The following is a 17,067-nucleotide window of genomic DNA, read 5'->3' as shown; positions in this document are numbered from 1 at the left end:
TAAAACTACTAGTTAAGCATTTCATAGTCAAAACAAATTATAACATCCAAATAAATCGGTTTCTTTAATTCAATTTGTTGGTGAACTCAAAAAAAAAAAAATATATATAAATAAATTATGATTTTTTTTCGACAGGTTTTTTATATAACAAAACACATAACACATTACAATACACAATAATAATTATTATAATACACAATAAATATTTACACAATTACACGTCCTTCATCCTAAGTGCAACTGGTAATGTATCTTACTTCGTATTAGTTTGTGGTGATACACGGGCTTATCTTATAAAAATTCGTCATTGTACATTAAAAAAAATTGTAGTACGAGTTTTTATGAAAAATAGGGTTGAATTCATATACCGAATTAACGTTGGTATACAGCTAGTATTACACAACACTGACGATATTAAGTACAAGACGTTATGGACTGAGAAAGGTATGTTGGTGTTACATAGGTAGTCGGATATTAATTCAGAATTTAATTCCCGAAAACGTAGCCGACGGAAATGCATTCCTCAACTACATAAAGTTGATCATAAAAACATCTGAGACAATCGTCAGTGACCAGACCCGAAGAATCGCCACGTGATATAATATAATATTATGATTATATAGTGAACGTCTGCGACTGTTGTTTCTTTCCGAATACACAGCCGTACGTTATCCAGATGAGTACCAGCGACACAAGAATCACGGCTAACGGAACGCTTGAGTCGGGCACTCGGCTGTCAGGCCCGTCGTCGCCGTCGCCTCGCGTTTTGGTCGGCCACCCACAGCCGTAGTGCTATTGCTGGCCGTCTAGGCCGCGGCCAGCACGGCGCGAGACGCACCGGCCAGCACGGGACACCACCGCCGGCGGTTCGCCAAAAGAGCGGCACCACCATTTCGTCCAGCCAGCGATTAATGTCCGCTCGGAACTGCTCCGGCGCTGATGACGGTAACACCGAACAAGCATCGGTACGGCGGCCGGTTGTCCGTCAGACGGTACGCCGTATACCAGTTGTGCCGCACGCGGGATGACTGTCTCCTTATCGATGTGGTCGTCGTCTCTGGTGACGGCGGTAGTCGCGGTCGACCGTTCTATGTCTACAGGTGTCATCCAACCACGACCGTCTTGTGTCCAAAATAAACCTGGGTCAAAATACAACGTTGGTTGTATGATCACATGTAAAAACCGGAATATAACGAGTAGATGTTGATTCAAGACCTTTTTAAAAGGACTACTGTCATAAATTATACTTCAGTACCGGATCTAACTGGTGAGTGGTGATGAGAGGGTAAAATATACCGTTTATTTTAGGAGCTTCAGGTCGATGTCCTTGGTAGATTTTTTAACTTTGTAACGTATAAATTATTAAAAATACTAAATGATGGTCAAGGAAAAATGTATCTTAAGAAATTACCCACATCCGTTTAACTTAAAAAACTCAGTTTTATCCCCACGTTTTTTCTTTGTTAAATCCATCTTCACTTTTTTCAAATATTTACCGAAAAAAAAACCAATCAATTCATCAAATTAATTATAAGTAGGTAGTAACTAGTAATTTATTTCAAAGCATAGTTCCTCATCTCCTATCAATTATCATACATCTAGAAATATCGATGTAGGCTAAACGAGACTGTACAATCAAATTGTGATGAATGGTATTTACTCATATAATAAAGTATATCATAACATTATAATATATCTGCGTATATCACTCACTTGATTTTCCGTGATAACGCGTGCAGCTCGTTGGTGACTTCAAAGCTTTTGTGCCCTTCATAATATTCTTGGTTCACATGCGGTAGCATCACTCCATGCATATAGGGACATTTGTATTTTTTATAAACCAGTATTACGAAAAGCATGTATAATATTACATTACACGTAATTATCATGAAATCAAAATCAAAACTTTTTCATGTATTAACTCCAAATTTGAACAAAATGTACACATACACTATATTATATTTATGTGTGTTTTGTCAAATTTGTTATGTATAATAATGATTATCATAAAAATGTAACAAATTGTAATATAACTTTCCTATAAATATTAATGTTTCATCTATTAAAGATATTTCTTAAATCTTATACGGAAAATATCATGAAGATACATAATATGCTCCAACAATAGGAGTTTCAGCATCATTATCAACCTCAAAAAGAGAACAAATCCGTTCTCAGTCGGTTGAAACTCACCGTAAGTATTCATCAGTGGTGTGTTTAGGGGTGGGCCTGGTAGGCATGTGCCCACCCATATTTTTTTATAACTAGTATAAGCTCGATGCTCAATAAAAAAATGAAAATATGATTTATAGTTGGAAAAAAAAATAGTTTTGATTAGATTAGGTATTTCAATAAATATAAAAGATTTGAATATTTAAAGAGTTTATGTTTTAATAAAAGGTAAGCTACCGTTTATTATAAAAATATTAAAATTAGTCATTTAGAATAAAAATACTAAAACTTAAATAGATCAAATTATAATATGAGGAGAGAATAAAACCATTCTGAACTTAACTTTTGTGACCTACCCACAAAAAAAATTCTGGACACGCTACTGGTATCATATTTTCGTTTTTGCATATAGCGACACGCAAATAACGCCTAAACAAATCGTATATTATTTGAAATGCGAAACCTGGCAAAAACCCGGTATTTCGAGAGTACTTAAAGGGAGCAAGTGTGCGGTTAATGATTGAGCATTAAACGTGCAAAGTAAAAGCTATGTAGAATTTTTTTAAATGTTAGAAGCTTTGTTTTACATTTATATAACAAATATTGCAATTTCGTGTTAGACAAAATTACACCAGTTACTTAGTATTAAGCGTACATTCCCCTTTTTAAATGTTGTGACTTAGGTACTAAGAAGTAGGTAGCTAGTAAGTAAACATAATATTTTTGGAGCCGGAAATTAACTTTATAAAAATTATAATATATAATTTTATAAAATTAACGATTCACAGTGGTACTTGCAGCCTTGCGGGAGCTATAAATTTTCATAAATATTACATTTCTTTACTTTCACCCGTCACATTTTTAGATTGACTTAGTTCACTCTAAATTTAAAAGTTGAAACAACATTTATTAAACAGCATTATCATAATACTTTAGACATACCTAATTTAAAGGTTAAGTGTCCATGAAATTTAGTTCTTATATGCATTTATTATTATTATTTATTTAAAACTGTAAATTAGAAGACACAGTCTTATAATTTAAAAAAAAAAAATGTTGAGAACTAATAACAATGGTTAAACAAACCAAAAGCTTATAATTTTTTTTATTTGTATCAGTGAAGTACCATCTTTTAATTTTTGTTGATTTTATAACCTACCTACTGGCTACTGTATTGTTTCAAATTAATAATGGGTACTTACCTAATTAAAAACAACATTGCAGTATGGTTGTACACTTGTACCTATATCTTTTTTTGAGATACTTATATGTAAATTGATTCCCTATAAGCCACTGAAGACTGAATAGTCTATACCAGGGGTGGCAAACCTTTTTTGGGTCAAGTGCCAAATTTTCCCAATCAAGGTTTTGGAAATTTTTTCATGTGTTCACTGTTCAAAGGAAATTATATTTTCTAACGATAAAAATAAAGCTATGGATTTATTGTGTATTATTTTATTAAGTAAGTATACCATTTTTTTATAATTATAATTTTTAAAATGTATATCATTAGTTTCTTTGAATTTCTTATAACAGTTATAATTAATATTTTATAAATAGTATAATTTTTAATAATTTAAATTTGTTCACATGTCATTGAAATTTGATCAATATGCCACCTTTGGCATGCGTGCAGTAGGTTAACCACCCCTGGCCTACACTTTAATTACCTATTTTCTTAAACGTAAAATTATTTAATTCAAAAAATTTAATCTATTATTTATTATCCTAAATGAATAGATTCTTATTAAATCACGAGTGTTATGACTGAAACATTATGTAGAGGTACTTCCAAATCAACAATAAAATTAGGTATTAATTAAAAATGTCTATCAATAAACAATTTAATTTACCATACTCCATTATAGCAAATAGTTCTAGTTTTAGGAACTATTTGTTCACTTAGACTCTACAGGAGCATTAAATTAGTATGGTTTTTGGATCTATATGATATAAAAAGAATTTTGGTTCATAGATAAATTTAGATGTTTTCGGAAATTATTTAAATGTTTAATGATTGCTCATGAAATTTGTTAAAGGTATGTTAATGTTATCTGTGTTTTCTTCAAGTTATAAAATAAAAGTTTATTTTATTTTTATTTAATACCTATTAAGATTGGTAAATTAGTTTTGAGCAGGGTAGAAATCTCTACATATCCAATCAACGGTGTTCTATCATTCTTAGTATGAATGGTTTATTTGTCCCAACAAAATGGTAGTGATTTATTGGTAAGTATTGAGACTTAAAACATTGCATATATTTTACTTTTAGTATAACATTTTCTATTAGTTTTCATTATGCACATATATATTAGTAATAAAATGTTGTCAAGTTATTTGTAACAAGTAAAAAAAAAAATTACATAGTTTTAAATCTTTTTAAATTATTAAATCTTAACATAATAAATTAAATATTTAAGATAACAAAACATTAAAAACTTAAATTTACTATTTATACTACAAACATTATCACAGTAATAGTGTTGTCAAAGCAACCAGTACTTAATTAGTCTTGGCTAAATCAGAATTTTCCAATGGACAGACATCAAGGATACAAAACAATTGACGACAAAGTGGACAGGTACATTTTGATGATAACCATATGGTTGTATCGTTTTGAGGCTGCCTTGATTCATACCTAAAATCAATATAAATTTTATTTTTGACTATACAACATTAATACATTTTTTTTACCATTTAGCCATGCAATCAACACACCACATAGGTCTGCATTGACACGAAGTACAATTTACTATGTCATTGCTATCTTCACAACATTTGGTGAGTTTAACATCGGGAGGATTCACCAAGCAACCGGCACATACATCTTCTGCTAACTAGAAATAATATCATTGTATCAAAATATTTTGTTATATTTTAATATTATTTTATAATTTATATAATTAAGCAAACTAGTAGTATTGACAACTTATTTTTAGTTGAAATTAATTATGAGTAATATGTTTTTATTCTTTTATTATTACTTTAAATCTAAACTACCTATTTAAAATTAAAATAGATTTTCAAATAAAGTCTAAAAACATCTATAAAATGGTCGTTATTTAAAAAATTGTTGACTTTAAATTCAATATAAAGTAATTAAATGTAAATTATTTGTAAAAATTATTTTCAAAGATATGATGTAATTATTGAAATATTGTAAATTAAAAACTGAAAAAAATAATTAAAAGTTCTAACCTGGTAAAACAATTTACATTTATATATTAATAAGTATATTAGCATTGATTAAAAACAAATTTTTAATCAATGATATTAGTAAAAAATAGGTTATTAGCATCATGTATTTTAAATATAATACATAATTTGGTTATCTATTCAAGATATAAATATTTAGTAGATACTGTGTAGGTTAGTAAACAATATTCTGAAAAAATAATATCGACTACAATAGATTTAAACATACTTCGGCTGAACTGTAACCACGATACACTGGATTTTGGGAAACTTGATCACGAAATACTTCAATGAAACGTTCAGTTCTTGAGCGTTGTAGCTTAACATTATCTGCAATCTGTATAGGATGGCCAATATGTTCTTCAAGTGTCTTAAAGTCTTCAGACCTTATTCTATATAAATAATGATCAAAATTGTGTTAATGCAATTTTATGAATAACATTTAAACTAACTAATCATATGAATTACCTAACAAAAAACCATTTAATTCGAGATCGAATTGGTATCACTTGAATGTTGATGAATTGTATACTACCTGGAGTTCCATCAGGTGTAGAATTATGGTTATCCGAACTATATACTAAGAAAGAACTTTCTGATTTCTTGGAAACATAAACCATGTACGGTTTTATTGATATTATCCAGTTCTGAGTAACAACTGTTCTATTTATTGTCCCATATGCTAGTGTCAATTTTTGAAGACTGACAAAAACATAAATCACAATAGGAACATAATTAAAAAACAAACTATTAAATATATTATAGGTATGCACTTAAAAGAGATTTAAGATAAATAACATATATATATATATATATGTAAATTCATGTATTATATAATAATTAAGCATACCATTGATATTCGGTTGAAATTTCCTGTGCTATAATTGTCCAGTCAATAGGATTGTAACGACTCAAAATAATTGATAATGGATGATTGGCCCAATTATTTGATTTCCATTTAGATATTATTGAAAAGCTACAGGTGATGGGCAGTAATGCCAAAAAAATCAACTCGTAAAAGTATACACTCACAAATGCTTTTTCATTTTCATTGACTAGAAGTGTGCCTAGTAAATAAACTGAAAAAAACACACATTTAGATTAAAAAATATAAACATAATCATGATTATGTTTTTTATAATGCATTCAGATACAAAATAATTTAAGAGTTATGCACTAACCTAAGGGTAGGCTTGAGTGTACAATGATGCTATATGATGTTCTTTTGATGTGATGCAATATGAAATTGTTGTATTCTTTGTCGATCACTGATTCGAACAGGCTCTCGACGGTAAGACCGTTTGACACAAACTCAGTAGTTCTGAGCACAAAACAAGCTGACACGATCATGTAAAATAGAGTGTAAACCAACAACGACGTGTATTCAAACATTTTGGCAAAAATTAACAAGGATAATTTACATTAACAGATTTATTTAATGGCTAACGCACTACATAGTAATTAAATTATCGGTAGATAGACTAGAATAACACTTATTATGATATGGCCTTTCAAACAATAAAACTATTGGTATAAATCACGATTCACGTTAAAAGTTAGAGAATTAGAATTGTTAATTATTATTCATAAATATTAAAAATTTAAAGCTAAGACTACAATAAACAGTAAAATAATACCTCTTGAGTCTCGACACCATATTATCTGCCATAGAAAAATGATTAAAGATACCCACGTAGGTAACTCAAATAAACACCAGATAACGTGTGAGACTGTGATAAAATGTTTTGCCAAAAACAAAAAAAAAAATGTTTATCAATTAATTAGGTATATAAAATTTATGAAAGATGTAGATAAAATTTAAACGTTAGTACGTTACATCTAAACTTAACTTAATAATATAAATACCTACGCGGTAAAATCATTTATAACGAATATCTCAATAATCAATACCTAAGTACTCGATATACATATTTTATTAAATTACACTGTAAGTAATCGCGAATTGCGATTATCATATGTTTCGCTTTTTAAGACACCAACTTTCCCAAATTTATTAAATTATAATTTTTAAAAACATTATCAAGATATCAGTAAGCCTAATTCATATTGTATAAATATTTATTATTTATTATAGCTAAAAATTGTTTTTCATAGCTGTGTGTATACTATTTACAATTTTAAAGCTCTGTATCATCTTATATTATTTGTATTATTATACCTAATATTAGTAATATTACAATATATTTATTAAGTTTTTAAGTTAAGCGCCAATATAGTTTGAAAAAGATCTTTAGCAACTGCAGCTGATGACTGTTTTAAATGGCAAGGGGAAAATTTTCATTTCCTGGTTTGGTTGCACTGTAACTGTACTTGTGCTGCTGCTGTCGATCAGCGCGTGCTGTCGTTCATTACGCCGTCTTAAAGACCTGAATGTCCTAAACTGAAACGTAAGTACGCCAAAAGTTGCGATTTCCGAAGACGATAATTTACTAATTTTTGTGTTATATTCCGAACAAATTCGAGTGATACCGCCGCTGTCGCGTTAGTCATGTTGTAGACGTCTCGTCTGGAGTCCAGTCTCCGCCGTCGCAGTTTTTTGTTTCTTGTTACGCAGTCTTTTGCTGAAGAGTCGTCGCGCCGAAATGGAGGCGGTCAAAGCGTTCACATTTGAGGTAGATATGAACGTGCACCACTGTTGTAAACATTTTGTTTAACGTTAAAATATGCTGGTGAAATACTTACCCTTAATTCCTATCCTTTTTGAATGGGCGCTCGACCCTTGTCTTATGTCAACCTGTAATTTGATATTTTTATGTCTGATGGTTGGTTAAAACAGACTGATCAAAATCACTTTTTACCATTAGTTCTGAGCTTTGGCACTGTATACAGATGATGATGGTTGTAATCTTTGAAATACGGGTTGTAAAAAAATACAATTGTTACCATACAAATTTATTGACGTCTTGGATAGAGAGGGTGGGATTAGAGTATATTTACAATTTTTTTAGTGTCACAGATCATTGAAGAATACATATATTAATGGTTTTTTTGTGTTTTCAGCTTTATTCCATCATGGAAATGAAGCCACCAATATCTAAAGCAAAAATGACTGCAATTACTCGAAATGCAATCAAAGCTATCAAATTGTATAAACACGTTGTTCAATGTGTAGAAAAATTTATACAAAAGGTAAAATATAATTACACACTTAATAGAGAAAATATATTGTAATATCATCTACTATATTTTTATAGTGCAAACCCGAGTATAAGATACCAGGTCTATATGTAATAGATTCAATTGTAAGGCAATCACGACATCAATTTGGAAATGACAAAGATGTATTCGCTCCTAGATTTGCGCGTAATCTCAAATTAACTTTTACACACTTATTTGCTTGTCCAGAAGAAGATAAGGTATGTTAATAAAATATTTTAGTTAAATTTATAATTTATTTATAATATAATTAAACTATTCTATTCTATGTGTGTTTATAGAGTAAAGTTATTCGAGTATTAAATTTATGGCAAAAGAATGCTGTTTTTACTACAGATATTATTCAACCTATTTTTGATTTGGCTGCCAATCCTGATTATGGTGAACATCCTCAAATAAATCCCTTATCATCAATGGACAATAGTCCAAAACTAAGTAATTATATTAATAGATATTTTTAAAAATATTAGTTTATAGTAAATCTAATTATTGTGGTATGATTAATTATACTAAATATTATACGCATTATTATAAATTTAACAATACTTAAATTGTATATTTATTCAGATAATAATGAAATATTTCCATTTTTTATTTATAACATACATTTTTGTATTACAAAGTATTTTATTGTTCTACAGGTGTTAAGACAGATCTTTTTAAAAGTCAAGATAATACTCCAGTTAAAGATGATATGTCTAAACATTTTGACAATTTACAAGTAAACAATTTAGTTTGATAAAAAAAAAATAATGATAGTTTTTAATATGTTAATATTTATTTTTTTTTAAATAACAGTCTCAAGACACTGATAATAAACCAATAGATCCAGCTATACTAGAACACATACAAGCTATTCAATCATTGTTAAAGAAACAACCAGGTCACATGCAACAATCATCTACATCTCCTCAAGTTAAAAAATCTGATGCAGTAAGATATAAGTGCAAATAATAATTATTAGTAAATAAGAAATACAGTTTGGTTCCAAATGAATATTTTAGGTGAAATTGTTTGATAAAAAAATTCTTGATTATGATTATGGAGATGATGAAGACGAAATGCTTAATCAATCTCCTGTATTCCATCAACAGCAACATCAAAGTACTACCATTGACGGAATTGACAGGTGTGTTCTTTAAATGATTTTTTATAATTAACTATATGCATACAAAAAAAAAAAAAAAAATGCTATCGAACTTTAAAGAATATCGATAATGACTACTAAATTTTTAAAGTTATACATTATAATAATATTCCAAGCTTATTAGTTGTTAGTTTTATAGGTGTTACAAAAAAAAAAAAAAATCAATTAAAATATTTTGTTATATACTTTTAAATATATAACAAATAGGTATATCGTTAAAATGGATTACTTATAGAATAAGTTTTTACATATCAATACTAAATCAACAACAAGTATACACAATTTTATAATCTTTTCAAAAATATCATTGGTTTAAAGGAAAAAATAATATAGGTACTAAGTTATTTCAGAAATTGAAATCTACTCTTACAAGAAAAGTAGTATGAGCTTCAAAGGTTTGTATTATTACTTTTTATTTTCTTAGAACAACAATGCTTTATTTATTTTATAGGTACATATGTGTACACATGTGTATAAGATATATCAATTTAAATATTACCACTATTAGTGGTTAATGTATGCTATAAAATGGGTTTGATTGAATTAAATACTATGTTATATATTCTGGATTGTATGTATGTTGGATTTTCTGCTTTTAATTTATTACAAATAATTTGTATATATTATTAAGTATTAACCATTAAAACATTGAGAAATCTGATTTAATATAAACATTAAGCATCAATTTTAATTTTAGAAGGCATATTGTTGTTTATATCTTAACAATAATTCTTCAGATTTAAATTTAACATATTTTTTTTTAATATTAATGGACAACTGGTGTCCACTTATAATCAAGAATTTTTCCTAATAGCTAGTTTTTAAATATTTAATGTACCTACAAAATGTTAACAGTATACAGACTTTTTAATAGGAACTCAATATTTATATTATTTATTAATTGTTATGCGCATACTTCGTGTTTGGATTGCATGAATTTTTAAAATTAATTGGTAGAAAACTATCATAAATAGTGTGATTATACATCAAAGAAACTCAATGAAAAATATTGATATGTTAATTTAAAGATTGTTATTAATTGAACAATTATATAATTCTTCAAAAAAATATTTTACTAACACATATTTTTTGATCTTGTTAATGTATAAGTGTATAACCAATTGTATTTTTATAATAGTATAGATATTTTCAGAAAATATATAATTATAAAGAGAAATCACTATTTGTAGAGACAATTTTAGGTCAACTTATTGCTGAAGATTTTTAATTAAACAATAGTATAAACATTTCAAATTTGATTAAAAATTGAATATTTATCAAACCATAGAATTTTAATTAGGAAGTTAGTAGTAATTTTTATTCATTGACATTTTCGATTTTGAACAAGATTCCAAGGTTTTAGAGATATTTTCTATTATTTTGTATTTTTTAAATTCAGCCTATTGAATAACCCAGAAGTTCTGCGCACATTGCGCAATGTCGAAGGGTTAATGTCTACACAGTCTAAACAGCTAGCAGAGTTGGACAAGATAAAAGAAATGAGAAAAGAAGCGGAATTCGACAAGCATCTTGCTCAGACTGTTCAGGTAAGATTACCAAAAATAGTACATGTGTAGCTTTAGCATAGTATTGTTAAACTATTCTTTAAAAATGTCAAAGAATTAAATCGTCAGTCCAAACACGAGTCCCTGTGCCTACTTTTGTTTAGTTGTTCCTTCAAATAAAAATTTCAGCGGTAACGAGCCATCGAAAGGTAGGTTTATATATTGAACGAGTGATCCAGTTTCCGAGCAATCAATTCCAGTTCAGTAAGTACTTAGACTTAAGATAAGCTCATATTAGTGAATCATTTTACTAACTATTTATTTATTTCATATTTTTTAAAAATAAAATTAAGTTTTTTTTATTATTGTTATTAACTTACATTTTTATTTCAGAATTTACCATTTGCCTCTGAATGTGAATTAAAACCAGCCCCCGTGGTTTCTCAAGCAGTTGGTATGATGTCAAACCCATATGTAAATCAATTATTTAGTACTCAAATGTACCAACAACAACAACCTTTGATGTCATTAGAATCTCATCATAAACCTTTAACTCAGATAATGTATATATTTTTATTCAAATTGAGTATAAAACTTTTTGAAATAAATTATTAATTTTATATTTTGTAAAGTAGTTATGATGATCCAAACCAGTCTAAACCTGAAGTGATAGATCTAGATCATATTGCATCACCTCCCCAAAATAAACGAGATACAAGAAGAGATGGTTATTTATCAGGTCCATCACGTAAACGATCGCCTAGGAAGAGTAGTCGTGAACGTCAACGAGAACGAGAAAAGGAACGTGAAAAGGATAGAGAAAGAAGAAAAAAATATCTTCCTCCATTTAAAAAAAATCATTTAGCAGGTAAAAAATATTTTAAAGAATTTGTTAGTATTGTCGTTTAATTTGTACAATATTTACAGTTGTAAGCACTACTCTTTGGGTGGGTCATTTATCGAAACTCATACACCAAGATGATTTATATGGATTATTTCAACCAATTGGTGATATAATTTCATTAAATTTAATATCACCTAGAGGATGTGCTTTTTTGTGCATGAACCGAAGGCAAGATGCTGCTCGTATAATGAGTAAATATCAAGGAGAAAGATTACAAGGAAAACCTATGACGGTATGTGTTTACAATATACATTTTTATATAATATATTATTGGCACTTATTATTTTATTAAGATACATTTTATTCCACACGCTCAAAATGCTAGTGATATATTATGAGTATTACCACTGGTTAAAAATAAATAGAACGTGATTTGATTGACAATATTTTAATTTGATTCAGATTGCTTGGGCTCCGGGTCAAGCAATGAAAGATAAAGAATGGAAAGATTATTGGGAAATTGATGATGGAGTTTCATATATACCTTGGGAGAAGTTAAACAAGGAAATAGATTACGACGAGTTGGAAGTTGGAGGAATGTTAGATGAAGATACAATGCCTGAATGGCTTAAAAGTAAGCTATTTTAAGAATATAAATGATCGCTTTTTGGTGGATGCATCTTTAACTAATATTTCCTGTAATCTATTTTAAATACCCGGAAAGTTCTAGAATTAATATTTTATATAGTGTATAGCACCAGATAGTCTTAAAATATTGTTATTTTTTTTTATAAACTAATTTCAGCTCATTTAAAGAACTTGCGAACATCTAAAAAAAATGAAAAAAAAGAAGAAGAAAAATTATCTGAAGGAAGTCAGCAACCACTAAATACATCCAGTTTTTTTGATCCACAAGGTGTTCAATCTCCTAGTGTTCAAAATATGCAAATGTCCCCTGCTCAAAATACTCAGCCCAATCAGATGAATTTCAATATGCCACAGACAATGAGCATGCCTAATCCGTTTGGAATAAATCCAAGTTTGTACAGTTTTTTAACTTTAATTTCTTATTTTAAACCTTTAGCTATTGTATTAAATTATGATTATACCTAACAGTATTGCTTTAAATTCACTGCATTGGAAATTTCCATTATATATGCTAAAAATCAGAAGTAGCTCATACCTACTTAATAACAGGAAATTAAAATAGTGTTTAATGCCAATAGCACTGTTGCATACATTACATTTGTAAAATAATTATTTTTATATTTAATTTTTAGGATTAATTAATCCAATGATGAACCCTATGATGCCTGGTACTATGGCACCAATGGGGATGGGTCACCCTTCTATGATGATGATGAATAGAATGCCATCACCATTTGGGCCTCCACGTGAGTTACTCTATAACAGAAGTATTTATAAAGACAATTAAATAACTTGATATTTTTAGCAAATATGTCTTTAATGGGAAATCCTCAACAAATGACAATGTCTAACGATGCACAAAAACCACTTGGTGTACCTCCAGATATGATGATGTCTTTTCCTTTTGGTATGAATCTACCATCTCAAAGTAAATAAATAAATACATTTATTATATTTAATATATATATACTAATTATTGAACACAGTCAGTGTATATTATTTTATAAATTAATGTCAAAACATTAGGTACCTATAGTGATTTAGATTTTTTTAAATTTATTTTTACATATATATTTATTTATTTCAGCTGCTGCTATTTCTTCTGCTCAGACTATGATGGGTATAAATCCACCAACTGTCACGTCTGGAACTAATACTGCTTCTACGCTTTCTCAAAATACAAGTCATAAAGATAACCCAAATACAACTAATCCTCCTCCAAATCAGTTAGATCCATCAACCCTTATGCAATTTAATTTACCTCCTCCTCCAACACTTCCAAATTTATCTGATTTTGCAAGAATAACAAGTAACACTAATATAGGCAATGATAAATATGATCCTAATTTATTAGGCAAATCTGAGCCAGAAGATTCTAAAGACTCTGATAGAAATATTGAACGTGATGATAGAATTCATGGACTAGATCACAGGAATCGTAGCTATGATAATAGAGAAAGAGTTGATAGATTTACAGATAGAGATATAAAAAACGATCGTGGGCGAAGAGATGATTTATCTCAAAGACAAGATCCAAGAAATCGTATTAAAGGGCCTGAACAAAGGGAAAGAAAATCATCTCGTTGGGGTGATAAAGTTAATGAAGAAGTAGATAATCCTAATAATATTAACAGATTGTCAGTCAAAGAAGGATTAGGAATAGCTCAAGTTCCAAATATAACACAAATAGATAACGTAAAAGATATTTTGATGCAAAATAATTCTTTGCATCAAATTCTTGATCATGTAATTCAAGACAATCCTCCATTCCAACCTGGCATGTTTGGGCCTAACAATGGACCCCTTCCAAATCAAATATTCAATATGCCCCCTCAAAATTTTCCACAAGGTAATTAAATAATAATACAAAACAATTATATAAATATTTTAGAGTATATTTTATTTGTTTAAATTAATTTTAGATGGTCCTAGACCGCCTCTTATGGACAATGGTAATATGAGAGGACGAGGTGGATGGAATCGTGGAGGACGTGGAGGATTTAGAGGACGTGGAGGATACAACCCACCAAACTGGGATAATAACAATGGTCCACCCAATTGGGATACTAACAGTGGACCTAATTGGGATAATAATGGACCTCCTCCTGTTTGGCAGAATCAAAGTATGAATAGAGGAGGTATGATGGGAAGAGGTAATTTAAGACCACCATTAATGCAGAATGTAATGGGCCGTGGCCGAGGTATTAAATACTTAAATTAATATTTTATGGTATATTTGATATGTTTAATTTATGTTTTAGATAATTGGATGGACAATAATTTACCTGCTAATAGAGGCAGTCGTGATTCAGATAATTGGGTCGGTCGAGGAGGTGGACGTGATTCAGATAAATGGGGAAGTCGAGGAGGTAGTCGTGATTCTGATGGATGGGGTGGTCGTGGTAGACTTTCTCCTTGGAGAGGTAATGGTAATCGGCGACGAAATGAAGATTGGGAAGGACCTAATCAACAAAAACGCTGGAGACGTGATGATAATTCTGAATGGGATGAACAACAGAAACCATGGAAACGTGGAACAATGAATGAAGAAGAAGAAAGACCAAATAATAAACAAGGATCGCAGTGGGCTGCTAATAAGTTAAAAAATCGTGACAACAATGATGAACGTTCTAAAAAACCAAGTAAATGGGGTGATAAAGAAGCTGATGATAATACTAAAGATGATCAATGGAACAGAAAATCTGTGGAACATACTTCATCTATTGATGAAACTAACGCTGAAGAAGGTCCACATCAGACAAGTGCTCCAATGGATTTAGACAACTATGAAAGTGAAGGTGTTGATAATATTGAGCAACTGCACAAAGTTCAAGAACAAGAAAGCGTAAGCTCAAACATAACATTTAGACAGCATGATGAAATTGAAAACAAAGAAGATCAAAAGGACATTCAGGAACATCATGATTTAGGTGTTTATAATGCAGATTCAAATAATGAAGACACGAATGTTAAGCAAAATAATGAAGAGCAACTTAATAACAAAGGTGGACAATTTGAAGATTATCAAAATGATTTTATCAATGATTCACAAGAATTATTTCATGATAATATTAAAGAGACACAGCAGAATTCACAAAAAATACCCTTAGACAATTTTGAACAGAAACATTTAGAAGAAAAACAGCATGATGAGTATGAATCTCATGAAGAATATCAAAAAGATTCTAAGGAAAATTTTAATTTCCAACAAGAAAATGAAGTGAGACAAAATAATGAACAATTTGAACAAAATGTACAATTTAAATCCAATTATAATAATATGGCATATGAAAATGACCAACCTAATAATCACCAATCATTAAATGAAGAACCTTCTCATAATTCAAACAATGATGAAAATTGTTCAATTAACACTATTGTGTCTCAAGTAGACGAGGCTAACCAAGATATGAATATTGAACATAAATCTTGCGAACCTCGTGATGACTTTTATTTTGGGGCAGATAGTGAATCATCCATTAATATGGAACAACAGAATAATGAGATTCTTCCAATTGAAGAAACAGTAAATGTTCCAACAGATAATGAAATGAAAGATATCAATACAGCAGAATTAAATCAAAGTTAAAGTACTTTATACTTTTTTAACAATTTATCATGTATAAATTCCAAAATGTGTAAATTTATTATTGTATATTCAATTTTAATTGTGAATTGTCTATGTTGAATGATAATATAATTGTTATCATTTTCCATTGACTATATTTGACCTAATAATTTACTTTATTATTTTATGATACATTTTTTATTCATCATTGTATAATGATAAACTGATATAATATTGTTTAAAATAAGTCATCTTATGGTACTTAAATTCAATGATTTTTTTTAAAAATATTGCAGTTAATATATCTTTATACATTTGTTTTGTTTACTTCAATTTGAGATTTAACTAACTGTTTAGTACAAGTCATTAATTACAATTAAAAAATATAAATATTTGTTATTAAAAAAAATAATAATAATATTTTTTATTTCGTTATATTATCTACTTCAATATTAATTGAGATTGTATATATTAATCTATTAATGCCCAATATTATTTTATTGTTAAAATATTTAAAATGACATTTTGTATGTATTTAGTACTGCAAGCAATATAATATATATATATATATATATATTGAACCAATGTTTTCTATTGTATTTATTATTGTAATAGTAATAGTACAATAAAATTTAAATAATAATATGTATAAATAGTATTCATTAATATAGATTTTTCTAGGAAATAAAAAATGAACTGTAAAAAAATCATAAATAACTGTATATATTATAAATAACTTATATTAAAGATTTTACTTTAAATGGGATCTATCTGTTATTTATACATACACACACACACACACATATATATA

The 17,067-nt window shown here is 28.8% G+C and overlaps 2 protein-coding genes and 1 pseudogene across 4 annotated transcripts; 1 reads left to right on the top strand and 2 right to left on the bottom strand.

Annotated features, from left to right (window-relative positions):
- Nucleotides 1–615: 615 nt before the first annotated feature.
- LOC113552438 lies at nucleotides 616–1,814 on the bottom strand (annotated as a pseudogene).
- Nucleotides 1,815–4,526: 2,712 nt separating this feature from the next.
- On the bottom strand, nucleotides 4,527–7,085 carry LOC113553279 (E3 ubiquitin-protein ligase TM129). The gene is made up of 6 exons (XM_026956528.1): nucleotides 6,549–7,085; nucleotides 6,218–6,446; nucleotides 5,836–6,069; nucleotides 5,597–5,759; nucleotides 4,867–5,009; nucleotides 4,527–4,810 (listed from the first exon to the last, which is right to left on the bottom strand). The coding sequence occupies exons 1-6, from the start codon at nucleotides 6,757–6,759 to the stop codon at nucleotides 4,675–4,677; spliced, it is 1,116 nt and encodes a 371-aa protein (XP_026812329.1). The 5' UTR covers nucleotides 6,760–7,085; the 3' UTR covers nucleotides 4,527–4,674.
- A 640-nt stretch (nucleotides 7,086–7,725) lies between these two features.
- On the top strand, nucleotides 7,726–16,470 carry LOC113552317 (protein SCAF8). 3 transcript variants are annotated; one of them, XM_026955139.1, is made up of 18 exons: nucleotides 7,726–8,000; nucleotides 8,389–8,517; nucleotides 8,583–8,744; nucleotides 8,826–8,979; nucleotides 9,186–9,265; nucleotides 9,343–9,477; nucleotides 9,549–9,673; nucleotides 11,091–11,238; nucleotides 11,590–11,759; nucleotides 11,829–12,064; nucleotides 12,124–12,332; nucleotides 12,503–12,674; nucleotides 12,846–13,079; nucleotides 13,321–13,434; nucleotides 13,494–13,595; nucleotides 13,776–14,537; nucleotides 14,611–14,889; nucleotides 14,950–16,470. In XM_026955139.1, exons 1-18 carry the CDS (start codon nucleotides 7,971–7,973, stop codon nucleotides 16,275–16,277), a joined length of 4,569 nt encoding a protein of 1,522 aa, XP_026810940.1. In that variant the 5' UTR covers nucleotides 7,726–7,970; the 3' UTR covers nucleotides 16,278–16,470. The 3 variants fall into 3 exon arrangements, with proteins under 3 accessions (XP_026810940.1, XP_026810939.1, XP_026810938.1); XM_026955138.1 differs by having other exon boundaries at nucleotides 11,832–12,064; nucleotides 13,494–13,616; nucleotides 14,950–16,469; XM_026955137.1 differs by having other exon boundaries at nucleotides 13,494–13,616; nucleotides 14,950–16,469.
- The last annotated feature ends 597 nt before the right edge of the window (nucleotides 16,471–17,067 follow it).

The sequence above is a fragment of the Rhopalosiphum maidis genome, chromosome 2, assembly GCF_003676215.2.
Source record: "Rhopalosiphum maidis isolate BTI-1 chromosome 2, ASM367621v3, whole genome shotgun sequence".
NCBI lineage: Eukaryota > Metazoa > Arthropoda > Insecta > Hemiptera > Aphididae > Rhopalosiphum > Rhopalosiphum maidis.
The sequence above is the reverse complement of the archived record's forward strand: the minus strand, read 5'-3'. Positions and strand labels throughout refer to the sequence as shown.

Bases quoted from the DNA above. Each gene is read 5' to 3' on its own strand.
- LOC113552317 (XM_026955137.1), top strand. From the start codon at position 7,971: ATGGAGGCGGTCAAAGCGTTCACATTTGAG. The intron at 12,065-12,123 runs GTAAAAAATATT...CAATATTTACAG, and splicing joins TAAAAAAAATCATTTAGCAG to TTGTAAGCACTACTCTTTGG. The intron at 12,333-12,502 runs GTATGTGTTTAC...AATTTGATTCAG, and splicing joins TACAAGGAAAACCTATGACG to ATTGCTTGGGCTCCGGGTCA.
- LOC113553279 (XM_026956528.1), bottom strand. From the start codon at position 6,759: ATGTTTGAATACACGTCGTTGTTGGTTTACACTCTATTTTACATGATC. The intron at 6,447-6,548 runs GTTAGTGCATAA...TGTTTTTTTCAG, and splicing joins ACACTCAAGCCTACCCTTAG to TTTATTTACTAGGCACACTT. The intron at 5,010-5,596 runs GTATGTTTAAAT...TATTATTTCTAG, and splicing joins GTGGTTACAGTTCAGCCGAA to TTAGCAGAAGATGTATGTGC.